A 24597-nucleotide genomic window follows, 5' to 3' on the forward strand; every position below is an offset into this window, starting at 1 on the left:
TATCACAAACGCTTGATTGCAGTTATTGCTGCTAAGGGTGGCCCAACCAGTCATTAAGTTTAGGGGGCAATCACTTTTTCACACAGGGTCATGTAGGTTTGGATTTTTTTCCCTTAATAATAAAAACTGCATTTTGTGTTTGTGTTATCTTTGTCTAATATTTAAATTTGTTTGATGATCTGAAATATTTAAGTGTGACAAATATGCAAAAAAATAAGAAATCAGGAAGGGGACAAACAATTTTTCACACCACTATAAAATATATATATCATTATCTCTAGCCGCTTTATCCTGTTCTACAGGGTCACAGGCGAGCTGGATCCTATCCCAGCTGACTACGGGCGAAAGGCGGGGTTCACCCTGGACAAGTCGCCAGGTCATCACAGGGCTGACACATAGACACAGACAACCATTCACACTCACATTCACACCTACGCTCAATTTAGAATCACCAGTTAACCTAACCTGCATGTCTTTGGACTGTGGGGGAAACCGGAGCACCCGGAGGAAACCCACGCGGACACGGGGAGAACATGCAAACTCCACACAGAAAGGCCCTCGCCGGCCACGGGGCTCGAACCCAGGACCTTCTTGCTGCGACGGCGCTAACCACTACACCACCGTGTGTGTCATATATATATATATATATAAAAAGCTACTTGGAAAAATCTCTCAGAATTTTACATTATTATTTTTTACTTTTTTAGAAATTGGGGGAGACCCATTTGAATTTAATCCTTCCCACTTTTTTTTTAAGCAAACTGAAAAAAAAAAAAATCATTTCTCCAACTGTGTCAATTTTTAAAATTAATTCAAAAACCTGTGTATTTTAATGACTGGAATATGTTGAAACCCAAAAGCCCCGGATCAATGCTTTGATGAAAATTGGGGGGGGAACCCTCAGATTAAAAAAAAAAAAAAAAAATTATATATATTAATCAATTAAGCCCTGTGATGACCTGGCGACTTGTCCAGGGTGAACCCCACCTTTCACCCGTAGTCAGCTGGGATAGGCTCCAGCTCGCCTGCGACCCTGTAGAACAGGATAAAGCGGCTACAGATAATGAGATGAGATATTAATCAATTACAAAAAAAAAAAAAAAACACCACCCCCCACACACCATTTTTTTTGCTAAAATTAAAAAAAATATTTTCTAGATAGAAAAATCCAACTCTCTCTGACTTTCCTCAAATTCACACCACAGGTTACAGACGTTAAGACCAAGACAGAAATGCGAGTTTGATGTTTCCATCATGCTCCGAAGCCAAGAGCCGAGGCCCCAGTTTTCAATAAGACTCCACTGAATCCTAAACGCTGCACTGTAATCGTTGCTGAAGTTCCAGTTCTGACGTTTTTACAGTTTGTGTGTGATTCAGTTTTTGGGTTCTCCTTCCCAAACTGAGAGCTCGTCATCATTTGTGAAATATTAAGTGTGTGTGTGTGTGTGTGTGTGTGTGTGTGTGTGTGTGCACACAAAATACAACACGAGTGGTGTTCATATTTCCAGGTATAAGACGCTGGGTTATTGCAGATTTACCGTATTTTCTGGACTATAGAGCGCACCTGTATATAAGCCGCATCCGCTCTATTTTTAAAAAAAAAATTAAAAAAAAGATATACAAGCCGCACCGGGCTATAAGCCGCAGATATCTATGTTGAAAAATTAGATATTTACTGCATGTACAGAACGATTTTGTACTGTAAATGTACATGTATGTACCTGAACAGATTCTTTCCGAACAGTGCCTTTTAACACGGCAGCAACTTTGCTGATTAAAACGGAACAGAACCAAGAGAAAATAACCGGTATTTATTTACCTTCATTTCTCCTGTGTTTGAAACCACAAGTCACTTTAATCATCTTCGCTGGATTTGAAAATAATTACCAGTTAGTAATTTGTCGTGCGTGTTCTATCTGCTAAAGATCTGCTAATTCTTCTTTGCATTGATTTTTCGTCTATCTTATTTTTGATTCTACTTCCGGTTAGAGCGCCCCTAGCGGTGGAAGAAAAATCCACAGAATAGCCGCACCTTTGTATAAGCCGCATGGTTCAAAACCTAGGAAAAAAGTAGCGGCTTACAGTCCAGAAAATACGGTACATGTTTACGTGGATTCTGACCTGATCCGAGTCCAGGGTGACGCGGAGCCCCAGCTTGGCCATGCCGTCCTCTTTCAGCAGTTTCAGGTGAGGACACAGGGCCATGCAGAAGGCTCTCGCTACGTTCTCCGTCAGCCGGCTGTGATCCGCAGGGTCCCCGTTAGTCTGGTCCTCACTCTGCAGGAAAAACACCTGCACAGACAGAGACGCAAGATTAACAACAAAGCACCGAAAACTAAACGTTTACAGCGTCCACTTTCACCTCAAACAGAGTCTCAAAGCTTCAGCAGGGAAAAAAAAAAAAAGTCAGCTGACTGACTACGTGGGGACATTTTCATTTTTTAACGAGTAATAAACAGAAAACAGCGGGACAGAACTGAAAGCACCTCGGTCCAGCGGATAACTTTCCCATTGGCTTTGTACTCGGATCCATGGAAAATCTTTACACTCGTTATCGACTCCATCGACTTGCCATCAATCGGACTAATCACTCTGTGAACACACAAAAATTTAAGCTGCATATTAATGGGTTAAAAGCTGCTACACAACACAGCTCTTACTGACACATCATACTTTTAATCCCTTTATAGATACACTTTTACAAGTAACTCAAGCATGAAAAATTAAAGTTCCAGCTTTTCCTCTGACACTGGAGACTCCTTCCAGAAATGTTACAGATAACAGTCTGTGAATGAGCGGTTACCATAGAAACAGTGATGTATGAGAACGAGGGCATTGATCTAAACCTGTGATTCACAGCTGCAGTACTATCGGAGCTGCTGTTCTAGAGAATTAATCACCACCTTCTGATGGAGTTCCTCACCCCTTGTTGAAGTTCAAGTCGTCCTCTGTCCATTGGATGTGGACGTTCTCCTGCGTTTCCTCCTGATCGGCTTTTCCACACACGATGGTGAAATCCTTCATCTCTCGCAGAGCCTGGCGCAGGTCCTCCATCGTCTCTGCTGTGATCTGAACCATCACACCATCTGGCAGAGGAACGCTCTATTACTGACATACATCAATGACTGGACGACATCATCATCGTCCCTAGATGACGTCTCAGTGTCCCATTGTTTAAAAAAATAATAATAATAAATAAAAGCTGAAGTTATTTTGGACCAAATAAAGGAGAACAAAGCTGATGTGTCACTCAAATCGCTTTATGCTTTCCACTAGTGGGCGTGTCCTACCTTTAATTTATTGCTGTTGCTATGGTTTCTCACCAGGCTATCAACAGAAACCACACATTTGGTCACAATTCAGACATTTACACACCAAATATTAAACAGTCAATGGAAATCTCGTGCAGAAAACATCCGTGCTAATACGTTTTGCTTTTCTGTCATTTCCCCGCCCGTTTTTGTGGGTTTAATCATAATTGGCTATTTTTTAAAAAATTTTAAAAAATTAAAAATAAAAGGGTAAAATTTTGCTTTGGGAGAAAATAAGAAATGACTTTAATTTCAGCTGATTGTTGCAGTTTTGGAGAAATAACAAAAACAGAACTAACAAGCCGGGCTCTGTGTGTGTGTGTGTGTGTGTGTGTGTGTGTGTGTGTGTGTTTTCAAACATTATGACGATGAAGCAGTTTCTCATAAAGGATCAGCAGCACAGTTTTCGAGTACCGTTAGTTCCTGCTGGTGCCAATCATGAGTGAGAACACATGATCAACGTGGTGTAAAAGCAGGAAAAGAAACACCAGTCTGAAGTGGTGTGTTGCAAGAAATAAGAACGTGTGTGAGAGAGACAAAAATTTAAGAGGCATAATTTAGACTCCACAGTGACCCATATTCACTGCTGAAGTCGAAGTCGTACCTTCAACAATACTGGTTTTGGCCAAAAACCCAGACGAGGCCTTCAGAGCTCCACTGAAGACAAAGAAACTTGCTCCTGTTACTATAGCAACACAAACAAGAGGGGAGGAATGAGCCAAAATAATAAACACACAAGCCTCGGTGTCTGAACAAAACCAGGAAGCGAGGCGAGTCAATTCTGTGAACACGGAGTTACAGTGAAGCCTGTACGTTGATTATTTTCCTCTGATGATGTACCCCACCTTGGCGAGGTTGGTGATGGATGCTGATGGCCTGCGTCTGGTAGTTTCCATCATCGTTCTGCACACACACAAGGTGGGAGTCGGCCCGCTCATTAAAACACGCCCCCATCGCCAACACGTGCTCGTTCGACTTGTTCATGGCCTTCATGAGCTGAAAATACACACACACACACACACACACACACACAAGGTTTAAACTCATATGAAGCAGAGAAGGCAAAATTTTTGTTAGTTGGCTTTAAAAAAAAAGAAAAAAAAGAGGAAGTAGTTCCTCAGTGCTGTCAAGAGGTGTGTGTGTGTGTTTTCACCTCGTTGTAGCGATTACTGGGGATTTTAATGCAGGTTTTTCTCACTTCCATGTCCACCACCAGACCTCTGACCACCGGTAACGTGTACTGATAATTCCTGAAGTCCTGTAAAAACACACACACACACACACACACACACACACACACACACGGTGTTTACTCCACAAAAACTAACAGGTTTTCCTGAGATGGATGGATTAAGACTGTGTTAATGTTCTCACTGCGAGCAGGTTGATGATGGTGTGACCAGTTTCTCCAAAAAGAGGCTTTCTGAAGCGCACGCTAAATAACGGACAGGGATAAACTAACACACACACACACACACAAAAAAAAAGTATCCTTAATTAAATCCACAAGACACCAGTTGTTCAGTAGGAAGAGAACAGAAAAATTCTTTGTAACATTTTACAAACAAACAAATATAAAACCCAGTAATATCTTCATGTCAAAAGCATCGTTACAGAGGAATTTTTTGTATCATCTCCCATCCTGTTAAATAAATATCATAAATTGAGCTCATTTAGCCCCGCCCCTACACAGAAGTACAGAGAAAGTGTTTTTAAAAGGAAAAATAATTATGGACAGGTTTGGAAGGTTTTGTTTATTAGCCAGGCACTCGCTCGCCCGACACTCACAGCGGTACTCGGCTCCGAGGCGCAGCATGAGGCGGATGGGGAACACTTTGGCCCACGGCGTCTCCCACTTCTGCACCAAGATCCCGAACAGGAAGGGCGGGTTGGGCAGCAGGAGGTCCTGGAGAGACTGGAAGGTCGGGGTGATGTAGAGGAACCCACCGTGTTCCTTACTGCCCAGGAAGCTCTGTGTGAAGAACGAGTGGCTCAGGTGGCTCAACACGTTTCCTGTACGGAGGAGGGGGAAATGTGTGGGCGGAGTTAAAACAAATCATGTATATATGAGGTATATAAAAACAGCTAACAGACAAACTGCTCATCAGGTGGCCAAATCAGCTCAAAACTACATCCTTGTCATGAAACTAATTTCCATTTCTCCTTCCAAATGTCTGGTGCATAATTACTGGCACCCCTCTGAGATGCCATAACAGCAGGAGGATTGTGTTAGGGAAATGTAATCGTGTTTAACTCCACCCTCCTGCTGTTTTTCACTTCTTAATAATCTGCATCACTCCATCCATTCAGGGTTTACCTGCGAGAGCTTCCTGATAAAGCTGCACAAAATGGCTGAAGATGTCTTTCGGGATGCTCTTCTCATCAGGGAGGCACTGCAGCAACACCACCACCTCGGCCTGGCCCACAGCGTGCATGCCCTTCGACATCACATACCAGCACTTCCTGTTTACATCTGTACAGCGACGGTGAGAGAAAAAGCAGACGTCAGAGCAGGTTTACACGATCTACACGTCTTTAGTTCTTTACTATTAATTGAAATTTCACTCTTGATCTTTCATCCTCCATTAATGGGATTCAGTGAATAAAGGTGTGAGAGATTGTGAGATAATCAGAATATAAAGAATATATACTTTTTTTGGAGAAGAAAGCGTTCAGCCATTCACCAGGAGTGCTTCAGGATCAGGGACGGAATATTTAAATTTATTTATTTGCTTGCTTCTGTGTTTTGACATTAGGGATGGAATTTTTTTAATAAAATGAAAAAAAATTATAGAGATACTTGATTTTACTTCCTGTAACAGCTCCAGTGATGGTATTAAATAATCCCAAACCACCTGAAAGTGGCATATTTGTGCTTACAGTTGACGAGCTTAACCATGGCTAGCAGGTTAGCGTTGAGCACAAACACCAGCGGCTCGGGGCCTCCTTCCTCCAGCTGCTGAAGAAGCAGGACCTCCAACGGCTTCTCCTCCACCGCGTAATCTGCAGTGAGAAACCATGCTGCATTAACTAACACACACACACACACACACACACACACACACACTGCATGATGGAGAGAGGGGGTGGGGTTGGGCAGGGCAGGGCATGGAGATTTATAATTCAGTATTGAGGTATTTCACTCACGTGACCAAGTCATGTGATGCTGCCATTTTGGACGGCACGGCTCGAATCAGTTTGAATGCGAGGAAGGCGACAAACGAAAAACAAAAGAAAAAAGGAGCGAGATGCAGAAAACACCTTCACTATCCAGCGACGTAGGGCATTTACAGGGCGAGCAGAGGGAGAGGTATTTGCAAAAATTGAGGTTAGCAGGCTTAGAGAACGACGTTTACCTGCTTCCACCAGGATTGTTCACTGACAGCTAAGATTTGTTCACATTTTCATTTACTTTCGGTCCTCAGGATAAACAAAATGTTATTAAATGTCATTGAAATAACTTCTTAGTCTGTTGAGACATGGCCCGTTATAAGTTTTTCCTTTACTGTATTTACTAGTTTACTGAGCGCGCTCCGGGGCGGGCTGGCTGGCTGGCTAGCTAGCGCTCCGGGGCCGGCTGGCTGGCTAGCGCTCCGGGGCCGGCTGGCTGGCTAGCGCTCCGGGGCCGGCTGGCTGGCTAGCGCTCCGGGGCCGGCTGGCTGGCTAGCGCTCCGGGGCCGGCTGGCTGGCTAGCGCTCCGGGGCCGGCTGGCTGGCTAGCGCTCCGGGGCCGGCTGGCTGGCTAGCGCTCCGGGGCCGGCTGGCTGGCTAGCGCTCCGGGGCCGGCTGGCTGGCTAGCGCTCCGGGGCCGGCTGGCTGGCTAGCGCTCCGGGGCTGGCTGGCTCAGTAAACTAGTAAATCCAGTAAAGGAAAAACTTGAGACTGAAAGGTTTTAACAGTCATCCAAATGACTGAACGTAAACATTGCTACAGTAACATACCAGCTACTGTTGTTGACATTAGCTAGCTTGCCGTCCAAAATGGCGGACACCGGGGCGTCACGTGACCCTGTGACGTCAGGTGAAATACCTCAATACATCAGTATGATGTCACACTGCACCGGGATTAACAGCCGTCATGTATACTGCTGGAGTAAATGTTGTTAAAGTCATACAGTAATTATGGTGTGCGCGCACCTGTATATTAATGTTTGCCTGTCCGTCTATACATCCACCATGTTACCCATCCTTATAAACATCTATCCATCTACACACTGGTGCTTCTATCAGTCCATTTATCCATCAGTGCATGCATTCATCCATCCATCAATCTATCCACTCATCTGAACATGTATCCATCTATCCATCCATGCATCTATCCATCAATTCACTGATGCTTCCATCAATCCATTTGTGTATCCATCCATCCATCCATCCATCCATCCATCCATCAGTCCATCTGTTCTCTCCATCTACCCAAGAGTACTTCCATCTATCCATCTGTGCATCCATTAATCCATTCATCTATCAAACCACTGACATCTGTCCATCCATCCATCCATCCATCCGTGTATGTATCTAAACATTTATCGATACATCTTTCCATTTATCCATCTGTTTAGTTAATGTATAATTTTGTATCTAATCACCTATCCATCCATCCACCTCTTCCCGCCTCACCCGCAAAGCCATCAGGATTGCAGGTGACCCCACCCACCCATCTCACAGCCTCTTCAGCCTGCTGCCGTCGGGGAGGAGACTGCGGAGTCTCCGGGCCAAAACCAGCAGGCTCAAGAACAGTTTCTTTCACCAGACGGTCAGGAGGCTCAACTCCCTCCCTGTTCTGCCCCTCCTCCCCCCTCTGCCCCCGCCACAGATTCTGCCCGCACTCCCCCCTGCCCCCCCTCAGCATCTGACATCATGGCACCCTCACAGTCTCGCCCCCAACACACACACATACACACACTCACTCTCTCTCTCTCTCAACATTCATTAACACCCTGAACTCAGGGTCTGCACATTTCACTTTACCTCGCTCATTTGCACTCTCTCACCTTAACAGCTATTAGTTTATTGTTTATACTGCTTATCTCATGTTTACCTGCTATACCTCAAGTGCCCTTGACTGTTTATTTTATGTCCTTTTGCTCCAATTTACATGTGTGTGTATACATGTCCATTTCTTATCTAGAGTGTTTATACTGTTTATATTGTTTTTCAGTTATTCTATTTTTATTTATTGCATTGCCTGTTTGCACCGTGGGTCAGACAGGACTGAAATTTCATCTGTGCTGTATGTCGAGCATGTAGAGCATATTTGACAAAGTTGACTCAACTTGACTCTTCATCCCTATGCATCTCTCAAACCATCCACACATCTATCCATGTGCATCTTTTTATTTACTCTTCATGTGTCTTGCATTATTATTTCTGCTGTTTCTATTTCTGTGTGAGGAATAACGTGATGGTGATGAAGGTGGTGGTGGGTGTGGTAATGCCCTCGATGTTGACGGTGGTGGTGGGCGTGGTAATATTGATGATGGTGGTGGTCACATGCACATGCAGGCAGGATGAAGGTGAACAGTGAGGATGAGCAAAGCACCTGTGATGTGGCCTCCCGTACCTCCTTTAACTCCAGTGGAGATGAGGATGGGAGGAAGTCCGTCCTCTGGGATCAGACTGACCGAGCTTCCCACTGGAGCTCCGGGACCGCGGGTCACCTACGGTGTCCGAGAAGGGACAGAATTACCCACGCTCAATCACACAGATACTGTATACACTGCAGTCCCATGATTAATCTAGGACCAGAACAGATGATAATATTCCTTAAAACAAAACATCCTCTCACCCCATGAGTGCTGGCTGTGGATTTGCTGGAGATTTGGGACACAGCCGGAGGCTGGGCGGGGCTCGAATGTGGGTTTGGAGCAGGTCCTTTAGAGGAGTCTGTGGTTTCTCCGTTGGGTAAAATACCATCAGCGAACCAAACTCTTCTCTGCTCACGAGACAGAGAACCTACAAAAGGTCCCAAATATACAAATGGTCTTTCCCCCCCCCTTCACCAATATATATTTTAAAAAAACATAGGAAATTACACTTTAGGTTTATACACAGATTACCAACAAGTGGATGTGTCACAGTTTTACGTAAAACATCTCTCAATAATAAGGATTAACTGACCAAAACTAAAAATTATTAAATCAGCATCTGGATTAATTATAAAGTAATGTTAATTCCTTAATGATGAATAAAACTATTATATAACACAGGGCAATTTCCTTACTCCTTATCTGCAGCAACTCAAAGAGCTTATACACTGTGGAAAAATAACGACTAAATATTTATATAAAAATATATATATATAAAATATTTAAAAATTTTACAGTAAACAAAAAAGTTTACATGCTCGGCTGTAAAAAGGGTAAAAAGAATTCCCCAAAAAGAAAAAGTCGATAAAATGGGAACATAAATATGAACACAGATTGTACTTTAATCAAATGTGAAATGAATCCACTAGCTCCAAAAATATAAAGCTACTGTATAATGCACCTTTAATGTCTATTACAGAAGTGGAGTCAAAAACACGTTTCACAACTATCAGCACACCTCAAGATGTAACCGAGGCATTTTCTCATTTACGCTGACTGTTTTGGGTTCATCTGCGTTTAGATGTTTGTGCATGACTTCCTGTTTCGCTAGAGCATAATCATCACATGACGCAGAGTGCATAATCATGTGTAACATGAGGACGGCTGGAATGTGGGGTGCCAATAATTATTTTTAGTAAGGTTGTGTTCATTTAGTTAAAGGTTTCTCTCAAGGTCAGATGAATATAATTAACCACAAAGATATTTCCCCTATAACCATTTTATTCAAACCCATTTTTATCAAGGGTGCCAGTACTTCTGGAGCTGCCTGTATAAGAGGATAACGAACGCAGCGGTTTACCCTCAGCGCCCGGCTGCTTGAGGACTCCGACAGGCACCATGACGGTGGGAGGCGGAGAGCTGAGGGCGCCGGACGCCTGGGCCTGCTGCAGGGGCGGGATGGTGGAGCAGTACTCGGCCGGGTTGTTGGGGTTCGGACTCTGGCTGGAGCCGTTCCCCGCGCTCTTCCACGACTGAGCTGAAAACAGACCACAAGCACAAAGATTCAGGAACGCTCATCCAGGGATGGAGAGACTCGAGAATGAAATGTGAAAGTTGCATACATTTGGGCTGGAACTCACACCAGGAATATCATCCATCACTCAGCTCATAACGGCGCTTTTTTCTACATTTTATTTACAAAAGCAGTAAAACGACTAACAGTGTTATAACAGCAGGAATCAACAGACGTTCCGACTTTATTTTCTATATTTCGTTGGTAAGATAATTTAAAAAATTGTTTTTAATCAATTAACTGCCTTCCTGACATTAAACGGATGTTTTGATAAGTTTCAGTCAGGTTTTCGTGCCAATCATAGCACTGAAACAGCTCTTACTAAAGTCATGAATGACCTACGTCTTAATTCTGATGCTGGTAAAACATCAGTCTTGGTGCTTTTAGACTTAAGTGCTGCATTTGACACGGTAGATCATTCCATACTGTTACATCGACTGGAGCATTGGGTTGGATTTACTGGTATAGTAATCAACTGGTTAAAATCCTACCTACAACAAAGATTTTTTTATGTGGCCATTGGAGGCCACAGTTCATCACCAGTGTCCTTGAACTGTGGGGTTCCCCAGGGCTCAATCCTGGGACCATTACTATTCAACCTTTATATGCTCCCACTTGGACAAATTATTATGAATAACTCAATAAACTTCCATAGCTATGCAGATGACACTCAGCTTTACTTAGCTATGTCACCTAATGACTATGCCCCTCTTGAGTCTCTTCATAGATGCATTGACCAAATTAACAAATGGATGTCTCTCAATTTTCTTCAGCTGAACGCAGATAAAGCTGAAGCAATTATATTTGGCAAAAAGGAGGAAAGGCTTAGGATTGCCACTGTTCTTGAAACTAAGGGGCTTAAAGCAAAGGATACTGTCAAAAACCTTGGTGTCCTTATTGACAGCGAACTTAACTTCAACAGTCATATGAAAGTGGTAAAAAAGTCTGCATTCTATCACCTAAAAAACATTTCTAAACTCAGGGGTCTCATGTCAAAACATGATCTAGAAAAACTTATTCATGCTTTCATCTCCAGTAGGGTTGATTACTGCAATAGCCTTTTCACAGGTCTTCCAAAAAAGACCATCAAAGAGCTTCAACTAATCCAAAATGCAGCAGCAAGGGTTCTTACAAGAACAAAAAGGGTCGTCCATATCACTCCAATCCTAAGGTCTCTGCACTGGCTCCCAGTGAGCTATAGAATTGATTTTAAAGCATTACTTCTTCTATTTAAAACATTAAATGGGATGGGACCCAGCTACCTACTGGATATGTTTCAATTATATGCACCAACTAGGTCTCTAAGATCACAGGAGAAAAACTTGCTAGTAATACCAGCTGTCAAAACGAAGTGTGGTGAAGCAGCCTTTAGTTGCTATGCTGCTAAGCTTTGGAACCAACTTCCAGATGAGATCAAAAATGCTCCTACTGTTGTTAGTTTTAAATCCAGGCTCAAGACAAAGCTGTTTTCAGATGCTTTCACTTGATTAATTTTTACCTAAGTAATTAATTTCCTTTAACATAATTTATTTTAATTTTAATGATTTTACTTTATTTTAATTTCTTTTTAATCTTGGATTTTAATGATTTTACTTTTACTTTAATTCTTTGTTACTGTGATCCTCGTAGATTTTGTCTGCGGGACGATTTTATTTGGTGATCCTCGTAGATTGTGTCTGCGGGACGATTTTTGGTGATCCTCGTGGAAGAGCCATGGGAAGAGCACGCTTTAGGAGTTAAACCCATAATAATTAATCTCGAGGCTGATTAACTTTATTTCATTTTATTATTTTATTTCTACTATTGTTTAATTCTTATTATTTTTCTTCCCCAATTATTTTATGTAATTTTATTTTCTATTGTTTACTGTTCTGCTTTTACTTCTGTAAAGCACATTGAACTGCCACTGTGTATGAAATGTGCTATAGAAATAAACTTGCCTTGCCTTTATTTGGATATCATCATTTTTGATTTGTGGCTCACACTCCCACAGCTGCTATTAATGAGAAGCAACAAACATTATTAATATAATCCGAAAAAGAAAAATTAAAACATGCACGACATACCAATTTTTTCTTTCCTGATGCTGATACTGAGCATCAGTAATCTGATATAGTTTTCTTAAAAATAATAATTTTTAAAAAAAAAGAACAAAAAACCTATCAAGTCTGTGTGTAAACATTTCCAGTTCCAAAAATAATTTTCCTTTCCAAATTTAATTCCAGTCTTTGCTGTTTGTTACAGAATCTGGTATCTGATCCAACACGTTTTTGCTGGTTTCGGCCTGATAATGATACTGGGTATACTGGGATCAGTACCATCCTTAAAATCTATTTAAAAAAAAACAAATGCTTTATCATTTCATTGTCATTTGATTTGTCTTTTTAGATTGCCGTCTCTCAGTCCAGATAATTTATTTCCCTTTGAAACATTTTATTCTCTCCATCAATATTAATTCGTTTTCATTCCTTTTGTCTTTTATTTATCTGAAAAACAGAGATGAGCTCTAGATGTACATTATTAATTTAGATCATGTTTACGGTGAGATTATTTTTGAGATAAGCAGAATAATTATTTATGTTTGTGGTAGAAAGGTGAAAAATTTTATACATTTTAAAATCAAATCCTTTTCATGATTTATTTTGTCCCAGTGGTCAGCTGAAAATGTTTCTTTTATTTAAAAAAAAAAAGCAAAACTAATGTTTCTGATCCTGTGCAACACACAACAGTGAAACTTTATACACTACATTGACTTTATAGCTACATAAAATTACAAAAAAGTTTTTAAAAAAAGGTAGATTTAAAAAAATTAAGAAGAAAACATCTCATTCGGTAAACGCATCGCTCAGTGAGGTTTAAAACACGGCTTTCAATTTCTCACCGCTGGTTAAAGTGTGATGACACGTCACACAGACTCGCGCCTCCTTCCTGTCCATGTACATCAGCCTGCACTTCAGACTGCAGCATGCGGCACAGAAAACCTACACACACACACACACACACACTATAATCACTGGAGCTGTTTGAGACAAATCTCCTCGTTTTAATAATTTATTTTACAAATTAATAAGTCGCTATAATTATGAAGGCAGATTTTGTGCTGCTGTTGTGAAATGTTCCTCGTTGTTGCTCCATTAAAATTAACAATTAAACATTTTCTTTTAAACAAATTTGCCCGTCCATCTGCCTCCACTAACTCCAACAACATCGAGAGACTCTGACTGACTGGAACAACTAAAGTCAAGAAAACAAACATGAAAATAGACCAAAGCACTGACTGAGCATGGATTTGTGGGCGTGGTGCTAAATCAGGAGGAGAAACCGAAAGGCTTTGGCTTCACAGAAACTTCATGGTGTTCATTTAGGTTCGTTAGTTTTGGAATCCCGTGAACATTCACCCCTATAGTAAACTTTCCAAAGCAAATCTCCTTAATCTCCTGCTCAGGATGGAGTGAACAGGTTGGAGGACGATTATTCTATTCGGACTACATTAGTTAAATCTTATACATGTTGCGTTGTAGCCGTTTCTAACGTCACCTCTCTACCTGTCAGTCGGCGGTGTCCATCAGCCTGAACATCACACCTCACCCTCGCCTCTGTTCCATTTTCACTTTGTGCTCGCGGTTGTTCTGGCCTGTGTTTCTGTCATCACCAGCAGCGGTTTGTTTTATCCCCATGGGAAATTACAAGGCGTTTCCCGCAGGCCAGGAGTTATTTTAAAACCCAGCATCAGCAGGGTCTTCTCCCTCAAGACTTTGGAGAAGTTCTCAGGTCTTCTACATCCCACAATCGGTTCTTACACTACACGGTGTTCAGGGCGTCACATTACGAAACAACTCGCTACACAACACGCCTTCACTTTGTACATCATTTTTAAGTACACGATACGGTTTTCGACTTGTTTACTGATGATCAGTCGTGGCAGCTGCATTACGCTGCAGGTGAAAAGCTTCAGTCAATTCAAAACAAGCTGTTAAACGGAATATGGTTGGGGGGGAAAAAAAAAAAAAGACCTTGAAGACCAGCACAACTCAGTGACCATCCCCATCTGAGAACTGGTCTAATGGGTGTGGCTTAATATTCTGATGTGTGCTTGATTGACAGCCCTCTGTCTGAGGCAAGTTTTCAAATCCACTCTCCAAAAGTCAACAAACATGAAACGTTTTTTTGTGGGGGGAGAAGAAAAAACGTAGCCTGTCTAAACATTGGCGTCATGTGATCTCCACAACACCGAGACGATGGAACTAATTCCGTTTTCTCTGTTAGCGATTTTAGTTTTAATGCGGTCTGGTTTCTTTCATCCACTGTTTTTCTCTCTAACGACCGAAACGCCATGCAACTGCAACATCAAAAACAGATGGTGGAAAGGTCAGGTCCAGCATGTCGTTTTCTTTATTACGTTTAATTGTAGATGGGAAACTTTTCTAAAAATAAGCACTCAAAACATACGTGTTAATGAGGACGAGACCCCAAGACTGCTACAGCACCAAAGCGACAAAAAGCGGGACTGTTTAACCTCCATGTAGCAGCGATTAATTATAGGATTAGCACAGTAGGGTTTACCGCGAGCTGGCCTAGTGGTTAGCGTGTCCGCCTCTCGACCGGGAGATCGTGAGTTCTATTTGCAGTTGGGTCATACCAAAAGACAATCATTAAAATGGTACCTACTGCCATCTGGCAAGGCACTCTGCAATACAGACGCACTCTCGCGGTTACCAGAGGACCCGCCCCCTACCGTAACCCAAGCTGTAGAATAGGCGAGAGGCTGAGGGCTACTGAAACAGAGATCGGAGCCACACCCGTGCACCTTAAGGGCCTGGTTAGTGCTGGGACAGGAGACTGCTTGGGAAGCATAATAGGGTTCACTTGCTAGATCAGCTTTCACTCACGTACACTCATTATGTTTGCTCACTTGGCTTGCTTTCACTCACTGAGTTATCTTTTACCCCCTAATTATCTCAGACATTAACAGAACAATTAAATGCGAGATGTCGTATTTGATGAACATCAGGTTGAAAAAAAGAGCACCATCTGCCTTGTTATTGGTGCAGATGACCACCTAGCCCCACCCTGCTCTGTTACATCAAAAGCAGATAAATTCAGGCTTAGAACATGCAGAAATTGGAGCGTGACCCTTTATTCAGACTTTGAGTACACAAGAACAACAAAATTAACCTCAACAGCAAGCAAACTTTCAAGAAGGCTTCCTGGGAAGGAGGTAGTGCGGTACTCTCAGCTTTTTACTCGTAAGTGCAGCCTTGAAATCCTCGGGCTACCAGGGCACTAATCCAGAGCCCTTGATTTTACCCAAAATCACCCATTTTAGCAATAAAGAACAATCATTACCTTGCCACAGGCCCGACAGTGGTGTCTTCTCTTTGTAAAGGTGAACTTGACTTCGCACTTCATGCAGATTGGTGCTTGAGAGTCCGGCACCCAGACAGGAGCCACTTCACCAAGAGAACTGAAAGGTTTCCTTGCAAGAGCTCCCTGCTGACCTGCTTGGAGATCATTGTCAGGGTTCTCAGAGGGGATGTGCAAGCCCGAGGAACCATCTCCACTCTCTACGTTGACTCGAGCGGCCCTAGATTCTGTTCCCCCACAAGATGACTCAAGGCCACCTGCCCTGCACTGGGCCTCCAGGTTCTTATTCCTGCCAGTGGAACCAAGTTCGTTTTGGACTTGACCCGAGAAAGATCGAGGGATCTGCAGCTTCAGGCTGACAGGTTGTTTGGGCCTTGCACCACCGTAGGGAACGCTGACCAGTTGCAATCGACCATTGTTGAGTTTGGAGCTCGTCTCAGAGCCTCGGTTAGGCTCGCAGCATTCCTGTTTGCTCTCCTCCATCTCCTTCTCCTCAGTTATCGAGTCTTCCTTTAAAAGGGCTGGAGGAAGGTGGATCCGTTGATCTTCACTTTTTTCAGCCAGGCCATTAGGATAAGCTCTCTCGTTCTGTGGCGATTCAAGGAACAAATCTTGATTCTTTGTTTCTTTCTCTTTTACAACCAATTTATCTTGTTCAAAACTCTCCGTCTTGAGGACAGTTCCGTTCGGAATAGTGTTTACAGTGTGACACTCTTGGTCAACTACAAGTTCCTGTGTGCCACTACCAGGTTCTTGCAGAAGCTTCTCCCCTTTCTCAGAATTGCCCCCTTTTGGAAGAGCAAAATGAGAGTCCATTCTGGCAACTTCCTCAATGCCCTCAGACTCCATCTCAACCGACAAAGAACCATTGTTCAAGCCTGACTCCCCTCGGCCAAGCCCTTGCTCAGGATTTGAAAAACCATCATCATTAAAACGGGAGTTATCCTGCTCAGCAACATTGTCCTGCTGTTGCCTTTGGTGACCAACACCTGAGTCTAGGATGCTGGGTGAATCTGTAGGAGGAGAATTTGGGTCATCTCTTGGCTGAGGAACCTCATTAACCCCATTGCACTCTAGTTTGGACGGACACCCATTCTCAGCTGTCCTCCTTGTGGCAGGAGGAGAATCCAGCACTTGACTGTCAGCGCTGACCAGCTTGCCAATGTTGGGCTGGAGCAGAGGGGGACTGTGGATATCCACTGGCCTTTCTTCACTCCACGTCTCTGGTTCCTGCTTCACATCAGGCACAGTTACCTCTACCACGGAAGAGCTGCCAGAAGTCAAAGGTTCTAGCAGAGGTTTGAAATTGAGATTGAGAGGGCTGTCTCGCGGACTGAGATCAGCATTAGTCAGTGCAGGGTTCAGGGACAACAGGTGAGCTGGTGGAGCGAGAATCTGAGTCCACTTGGTGTCAGTAAGTGTAGGAGTATCCGTTTCATCTACAAGTGACACCAACAAACAGGGAACACATTAGTACGTGGAAGGAGAACTGGTTCTGAAGGACGGGTGAAAGAATGAAAGAAATGACAGATAAATTGGGAAATGAGGTCAGAACAGAAGTGGGTCAATTAAGTCCTTGCTGTGAAATCCATTTTTCAATCTGACAGAAATGCTCTGGAACGTGGAAGGGCTTTTCTCTTAAAGAAAACGCAAGCATACTTTCATTTTAACAACAATTATTCTCTCGGTCCACTCGGGTGTTCACAAATCACCCTTTTAATCTTCAGAGGACGATGCTCAACACGGATGCTAAAGGAGGTTAATGTGCATTCTGGTGTTTATAAAATAATTTAATTAGATCTCTAGACTTACACAAAATGAAAAGTGCTTCCATAAATCAAAAAGTTAAAATTAGAAGTGAGAGTTTCTTTGACCGTAACTTGGTAAAGTGCATGTTCTTGGCTCTATGACATCAATTAAAATCTCTAAGAAAAAAAAAAAAAAGAAGAGCCAGTCAAAAGTCCTTTGGGAAACGTTGATTCCCAATTAGCCTCATTTAGCACGCGACACCACTTCTACCAGCATCAGGAAGCTGCACCATCACTCAGAGAAACCGTTCTATCCTCCAGGTTTTGTTTTTTTAATGATGAACATAAGTATGGGATTGCCTTCTCTAATAAGATGTACCTGCAAAACATACACTGCATTAAACTCTCCAGAATCAGGAACGTTAGGTCGTGTTGATTAAACAAGATTAAATACAACTACATAACTATAAATGGATAAACATAGCACACACACTGCTTCTCTTCTTTACTCCATTACTGAAATCACTGACAAACTGCTGTGGCTTAAATGTTATGAAACACTTGGAGTGCAGTTACAGGAATATAATCACTAGTTAAGAGTGCTTTGTTATAGACATATTAATGTATCTGAATGTTAATGTGTGTGTACACACACACACACACACACACACACACACACACACTGTTCAGATCACATTTTATTCAGACACTTTTTGAAGCAACACAAAGTAACAAATTGGAAAGTCATTTTTTTAATTCGAGCATTTTTTTTTTAAATTCACACAGGATGCTTTTCACAGATTTTTTTTTTTTATTTCCCCTCAATTTTCTGCCCAAGTGAGTTTTTATTTTATTCAATTAAACACCCACCCACCGGCCAGTTCTCCCAGTAACACGACAGATACAAACCCGGGAATGTGAAGGGCAACACAAGCTTCCTCTGAGACACGTGAAGCCAGAGAGAGAGAGAAGGGGGGATAGAGAGACAGAGAGAGGGGAGAAAGAGAGGGAAGGAAGGGGAGGATAGAGAAAGGGGGGAAGAGAAGGGATAGAGGGAGGGATATATATTATATATATATATATATATATATATATATATATATATATGAAAGAGGGGGAGACAGGGAGAGGGGAGAAAGAGAAGGAGGATATATATATATATATATATATATATATATATATATATATATATATATATATATAGATAGATAGATAGATAGATAGATAGATAGAGAGAGAGAGAGAGAGACAGACGGAGAAGGGATAAAGAGGGAGATAGATACCCCTTTTCCACCAAATCAGTTCCAGGGCTGGTTCGGTGCTGGTTCACAACTCGTTCAACTTGTGAGCCAGCTGAGAACCAGTTTGCTTTTCCATAGCTCGCGGTGCTAAGGGAAGCCACATCATTACATCGCTGTATACGTCAGTTACGTCGCTACATTTGCATAAACCTTGGCGCGAATATCGAAACAAAAACAACACGGAAGAAGCAGCAGCAGCAACAACAACAATAATAATAATAAATGACTTCGCGTTTGTACAGCTGCGGCTTCTCGTCGCTTAAAAATGACGATCTTTCACGGTCTTGTTATTGTTGTTGGTCTTAACAACTCCGCCCCCCCGCTGACGTAAGCGGTTCTTTCCTCTGGCCCAGCAGAGAGTTGGTGCTAGCCTGGAACCGGTTTTTCTGGCCCCAGAGCCAGTTCTTTGTCAGTGGAAACAGAAAACCTGGTTCCAAACTAAGCACTGGCCCCGAACCAGCCCTGGAACTGCTTTGGTGGAAAAGGGGCAATAGAGAGACAGAAAGGGGGATAGAGGGAGGGGGGAAAATGAGAGAGAGAGAGAGAGAGAGAGAGAGAGAGAGAGAGAGAGAGAGAGAAGGAAAGGGAAGAAAGAGGGAGAGGGAAAGGGGAGAAAGAGTGAGGGATAGAGAAAGGCACAGAAAGGGGAGAGAGTGGGGGATAGAGAGGGAAAGGGGAGAAAGAATGAAGGATAGAGAGACAGAAAGGGAGAAAGAATGAGGGATAGAGATAGACGGAAAGGGGAGAAAGAGTGAGGGATCAAGAGAGAGGGAGAAAGAGTGAGGGATCAAGAGAGAGGGATCAAGAGAGAGGGAAAGGGGAGAAAGAGAGTGAGGGAGAGTGGGGGATAGAGAAAGAGAGGGAAAGGGGAGAGAGTGAGGGATAGAGGAAGAAAGGAAAAGGGGACAGTGGGGGATAGAGAAAGAGAGGGAAAGGGGAGAGTGAGGGAGAGTGGGGGATAGAGAAAGAAAGGGAAAGGGGAGAGTGGGGGATAAAGAAAGAGAGGGAAAGGGGAGAGAGTGAGGGAGAGTGGGGGATGGGGGGGGGGGGGGAGATAGTGAGAGAATTCCCCTCCCACCAAGAGAAGACAGTAGATTTTGCTCTCTCAGGCTACATCCACACGACAACGGCAACGAGATGTTATTTAAAAATGGGCAACGGATCAGTAAAATATCAGGTCCATATGGCAACGCAACGCTTGCTGAAAACGATGCAATACACATGCCACACCTCTAGGGGCGCTGTAAGACGGTCCCTTCGGAGACACCAGAACAATAGAAGTAGTAAGGACGCATGCACAAACTATTACGCGCGAGACTTCATATTAGCCACAAAGTCAGGAAAATCTGTTCGTAAAATTACATTATAATGACCAAATACAATGAAAAGTATTTTTCCAGTCTCACCTGTGAAAGGTAATCCCATGTGATCTCGTTTGGACAGTAAACCTGTTGGTACAGTTAAACGCAGCTAATCTTTATTCTCCACTTTGACCTATCCAATATGGCGGCGAGGATGACGTATGATTCTACGCGGAAGGCGGCGTCTTTAATGGTCCGGAATAAATTGAATGCTGCACGTTGATGGATTAATTTGCTCTTCTACGCCCTTTTTGAGGAATGTATTGTAGGACTTAAACCATCATCTGAAGAGGTGAGATCGCTCCTTTTTTTCCCTATTTTTGCTGGCGGGATTGACTCTCTCTCTCTCTCTCTCTCTCACTTTGCACCATTACACAATAAATATTCACAGTGAAAATATTTTGTAAGCGCGTTTCATGAACCAAGTTATAGGATTTGTTGACAACTCGCATCGAGTTCGTTACACTTCTACCCGGCGTGAAGCACTCACAGTCATGTGGTTGTGACGTCATCGTAAACAAATCCGTTCTACTCATCCAGACGACTTCACAACGGCAACATTGCCAGATCTTTCCACTCTGGAACCCGTTCTCAAAAAGATTGCGTTTTGGGCACCCAAAACGCCGGTGCCGTGTGGACGCCAGGCCTAAACGATAAGCAATTGTATCGGAGTCACCTGATTCCGTTGCCGTGTGGACAGGGCCTCAGACTCCCGACCAGTTTGAATTTGAAACTGGGATTTCTGGTTTTCGCTGATATTTCTGTGTAAATGATCAAAACAAAAAACTGACTCAAAACATACAACGGTGAGATTTTTAACAGCCTGCAAATTGGCTTCTATCTCTGCAAACCTTAGTGAGCAGAATCATCACGTTAAAAACTTCAACGCTCGGACTTCACATCTTCAAAACCCAAAGGAATGTTTTTGCTTTTAAACACAGAAATGTGGAAATTTGAATAATAATAATAAACCAGTATAAACCCATCTAAAGAGCCCTGATCATGCTGGTGTGTGTGTAACTGAGCTCACAGACCTTCGTTCTGCTCAAACTCATCCAACACTTTGTCCAGGTTAAAGGCCTCAGCCTGGAAGTAATTCTCCATGGGGGAGGAAGCGCCACTCTGCCGAGCGCAGCGTGAACCTGCGAGAGAAGAGCGTTAACTAACGGGTGGTTTAACCCACTGAATATTCGTTAAGTATATCCTGTGATCATCCGGACCAGTCTGATGTGTGTTCACACCATGCGACAATCACAGCCAGAAAACAGCGCAGGATCAGCTTTAATCACCAACATCAAAGACTCACCAAGGGCTTTTAGAGGCGAGTGATACAGCAATATAATTCATCGAAATATCAATATTACATCGCAATACACTTTTCAGAGATATCGCATCATCAGTATTTTTATAACAAATTATTCACACTGAATCATTGAGATTGTATACTCTTACAATTACGTACAATTGTACATTTGCCAATTTATTTTGAGATTCAATAAAATACCAATAAACAAACATTTTAGTGTAAAAAGCCTTTCATTGTCAGTTTGTTTATAAATCCTTAGATCATGATACGCATTACATATTTTGTAAATGTTTAAAAGTATCGTGAAATTATATTTTATCATTAAATCACTCAGCCTAAATCAACAGAACGAGTAGAAATATAAGAATAGTGCTTTAGCCAGATTCCACAATTCTTGTGAGAGACTTTATGAACATTTCCAAGTACATTTTCTCCAAATGTTTTTACTCCCCCAAGATCAAGATCCTGATTCTCACCTGTGCACAGGTCCTCTTCAGTAATACCCCAGAAATGCGTTCACCAGCCCTGATCTCAGCCTCATCTGGTCTCGCATACGCCAGACAGCCAAACCTAAAACCAAACGGAAACCCAGCAAAATAAATAATAAATAAAATCTAAATCAAACGCAGGCACTTTGAACCAGGACTGGATTTGGTTAAAAGTCTGTTGGATGGAATGCAGCACATCGGAAAACCCAAACAGCTCGTCTGGCTGAAGCTGAATTAAACTGTTTCTGGTTCCTGAGTTCGATTCGCAGTGACGCCCTCCATGAGGTTATACAGGACGATATTAAAATGGTGGTTTGGAAAGCTCCACAATCACACAGCGTGTCACTGATATCAAGTGGATTTTAGAGAATGCAGCTCATACAGGAGAAGTGAGAAGTGGCGTGACGGATTACTCCAGAGACGCGAGATTCTGCCAATCAGCAACTTTATAAACCAGCCAAGTCGACACATTTTACAGCAAGTTAAAGATCCGAGCTGTGCTTCACTGGCAGCCCGACTCAGACGAGAGGAGTCTCACAAGGAAGGAGATGAGGGAGATACCGTCAGGACAAACCATTCATTCCGGGGGGGGGGGGGGGGACACCACTGTCAGACCAAACCATTTACATCTTGGGGTACAAACCCAATGGGAGAGAATGAGAAAGTGGATAATACACCACACTTGGTCAAAACCATTCACAAAGCGAGTGTGCTATTGGATCAAACCATTACATATGAGGGACGCATTTTAACTATCCACTCTAGAGCTGCTTTTGCACGGGCAGCGGGAACAAATCGCGCCCATTTTCCTTCGTGTTTAAACGCTCACACTATCTGTGGCAAACCGGAGGTTAGACGGGTGAACACAAACGTGCGCATGCACAAATCAGTGATCAGAAGTTTGTTGTTAACTTGCTTTATTCTCCTCTCACTGTTCGGTTCTGTTTAAACACTCGGTGATTCAGCAGTAAATCCAACTTTCACTTCCAGAAAACTGATTCACTCCGAGTCAACACTTTTAGAGGAATTTTAAATTGAAAAGGCAAACAATGATCTGCATCTCGACACAACTGGATGAGGGTAAGAACAACTTCTTTAGTCCAGTTATCACTGCGACTGGTTTGGGAATTGCTCGACTCCATTGCTTATAGGCGGAGAAGTTTGACAAGGAAAAGCACTCGAGAAGAACCGACCACTGAATTTGCCATGAATCGGTCTTGTCTGGATGATAAATGACACGGATGAACACTACCACCACGTGTAAGCCCGTCCTACTCGCCACCGATTGTGTTTAGACAGTGAGCAGGAGAACAAGTTGTGCTCACCGGTGTCAAACTGTTCTGGAACAAATTGTGTTTAGACGGGCAGTTGCACCAGGAACAACTTGTTCTAACGCAAGTGTCCGTGTAAAACCAGCTTAGGGGAATCAAACCACTTTTGGTGGGTTGCACTTTTGGATCAAACCACTTTCAGCCCAGACAGCAATCTGTAACATTTAAGTGAATTTGGAATGAAGAAAACACACACACTGGAACATTTACCATAATGTTCCTTTACAGCCAAGAGAAGTTCCAAGATATCTGATGACCTCCAACACAGGCCACAGACTTTTCAGGGAAATATCACCTTTTTTGGGCTGTGGATTTGTGGATGGTGACTGGAGTGTACAATCTGATGTGACCTCACTTCCTGTTATTGTTCATTACTCCATGTAATTTGGGAGCCTTGACAGGAAGCGTAGTTTCACTGCCTCCATCATCTAGCAATTCCTTAGCTGTGAATGAGGGCACACTCAAATTCAGGCTACACACTCCATTACACTCAGCGTTTGTCTATGAAGATTACAGAAAAGTGCATGAAGCATTTTGTGCGAAAGCTCCCTCCCCCCATTTTTTGGAAATAATTCTGAGTAAACCTGGATAAATCGAATCGAATCCGTTTTCTGCACGAGCTGATTTCCAGATCACGCTGATTGATGAAGTGAGCAGAACACAGTTGAATCAAAGGTTGTTCATTAGAGAATCTTTATTCTGTATTCTGATATGGAGACACACATTATCACATATACTGTACAACCCCGATTCCAAAAAAGCTGGACAAAGTGCAAATTGTAAATAAAAACGGAATGCAATAATTTACAAATCTCAAAAACTGATATTGTATTCACAATAGAACATAGACAACATATCAAATGTCGAAAGTGAGACATTTTGAAATTTCATGCCAAATATTGGCTCATTTGAAATTTCATGACAGCAACACATCTCAAAAAAGTTGGGACAGGGGCAATAAGAGGCTGGAAAAGTTAAAGGTACAAAAAAGGAACAGCTGGAGGACCAAACTGCAACTCATTAGGTCAATTGGCAATAGGTCATTAACATGACTGGGTATAAAAAGAGCATCTTGGAGTGGCAGCGGCTCTCAGAAGTAAAGATGGGAAGAGGATCACCAATCCCCCTAATTCTGCACCGACAAATAGTGGAGCAATATCAGAAAGGAGTTCGACAGTGTAAAATTGGAAAGAGTTTGAACATATCATCATCTACAGTGCATAATATCATCAAAAGATTCAGAGAATCTGGAAGAATCTCTGTGCGTAAGGGTCAAGGCCGGAAAACC

General features: G+C 42.7%; 1 protein-coding gene across 2 annotated transcripts in view; it reads right to left on the bottom strand.

The window, feature by feature from the left end:
* Positions 1–24597, bottom strand: part of zfyve9a (zinc finger, FYVE domain containing 9a) — a 32700-nt gene that overhangs the window by 6164 nt on the left and 1939 nt on the right. Inside the window, exons 2-18 of one of the 2 annotated variants that reach the window (XM_060906546.1) lie at positions 21967–22060; positions 21219–21326; positions 15757–17213; positions 13292–13391; positions 10198–10374; positions 9098–9264; positions 8873–8969; positions 6192–6314; positions 5629–5784; positions 5100–5324; positions 4686–4768; positions 4465–4569; positions 4157–4307; positions 3916–3996; positions 2924–3086; positions 2487–2592; positions 2122–2292 (exon numbers count right to left, since the gene is read on the bottom strand). In XM_060906546.1, the coding sequence (XP_060762529.1) occupies positions 2122–2292; positions 2487–2592; positions 2924–3086; positions 3916–3996; positions 4157–4307; positions 4465–4569; positions 4686–4768; positions 5100–5324; positions 5629–5784; positions 6192–6314; positions 8873–8969; positions 9098–9264; positions 10198–10374; positions 13292–13391; positions 15757–17213; positions 21219–21288 (3432 nt within the window). In that variant the 5' untranslated portion in view covers positions 21289–21326; positions 21967–22060. Of the gene's footprint in view, positions 1–2121; positions 2293–2486; positions 2593–2923; positions 3087–3915; positions 3997–4156; positions 4308–4464; positions 4570–4685; positions 4769–5099; positions 5325–5628; positions 5785–6191; positions 6315–8851; positions 8970–9097; positions 9265–10197; positions 10375–13291; positions 13392–15756; positions 17214–21218; positions 21327–21966; positions 22061–24597 lie in introns of both variants that reach the window. The other variant, XM_060906545.1, reaches the window with a different exon arrangement.

The sequence above is a fragment of the Neoarius graeffei genome, chromosome 23 (genome assembly GCF_027579695.1).
Source record: "Neoarius graeffei isolate fNeoGra1 chromosome 23, fNeoGra1.pri, whole genome shotgun sequence".
Taxonomy (NCBI): Eukaryota; Metazoa; Chordata; class Actinopteri; order Siluriformes; family Ariidae; genus Neoarius; species Neoarius graeffei.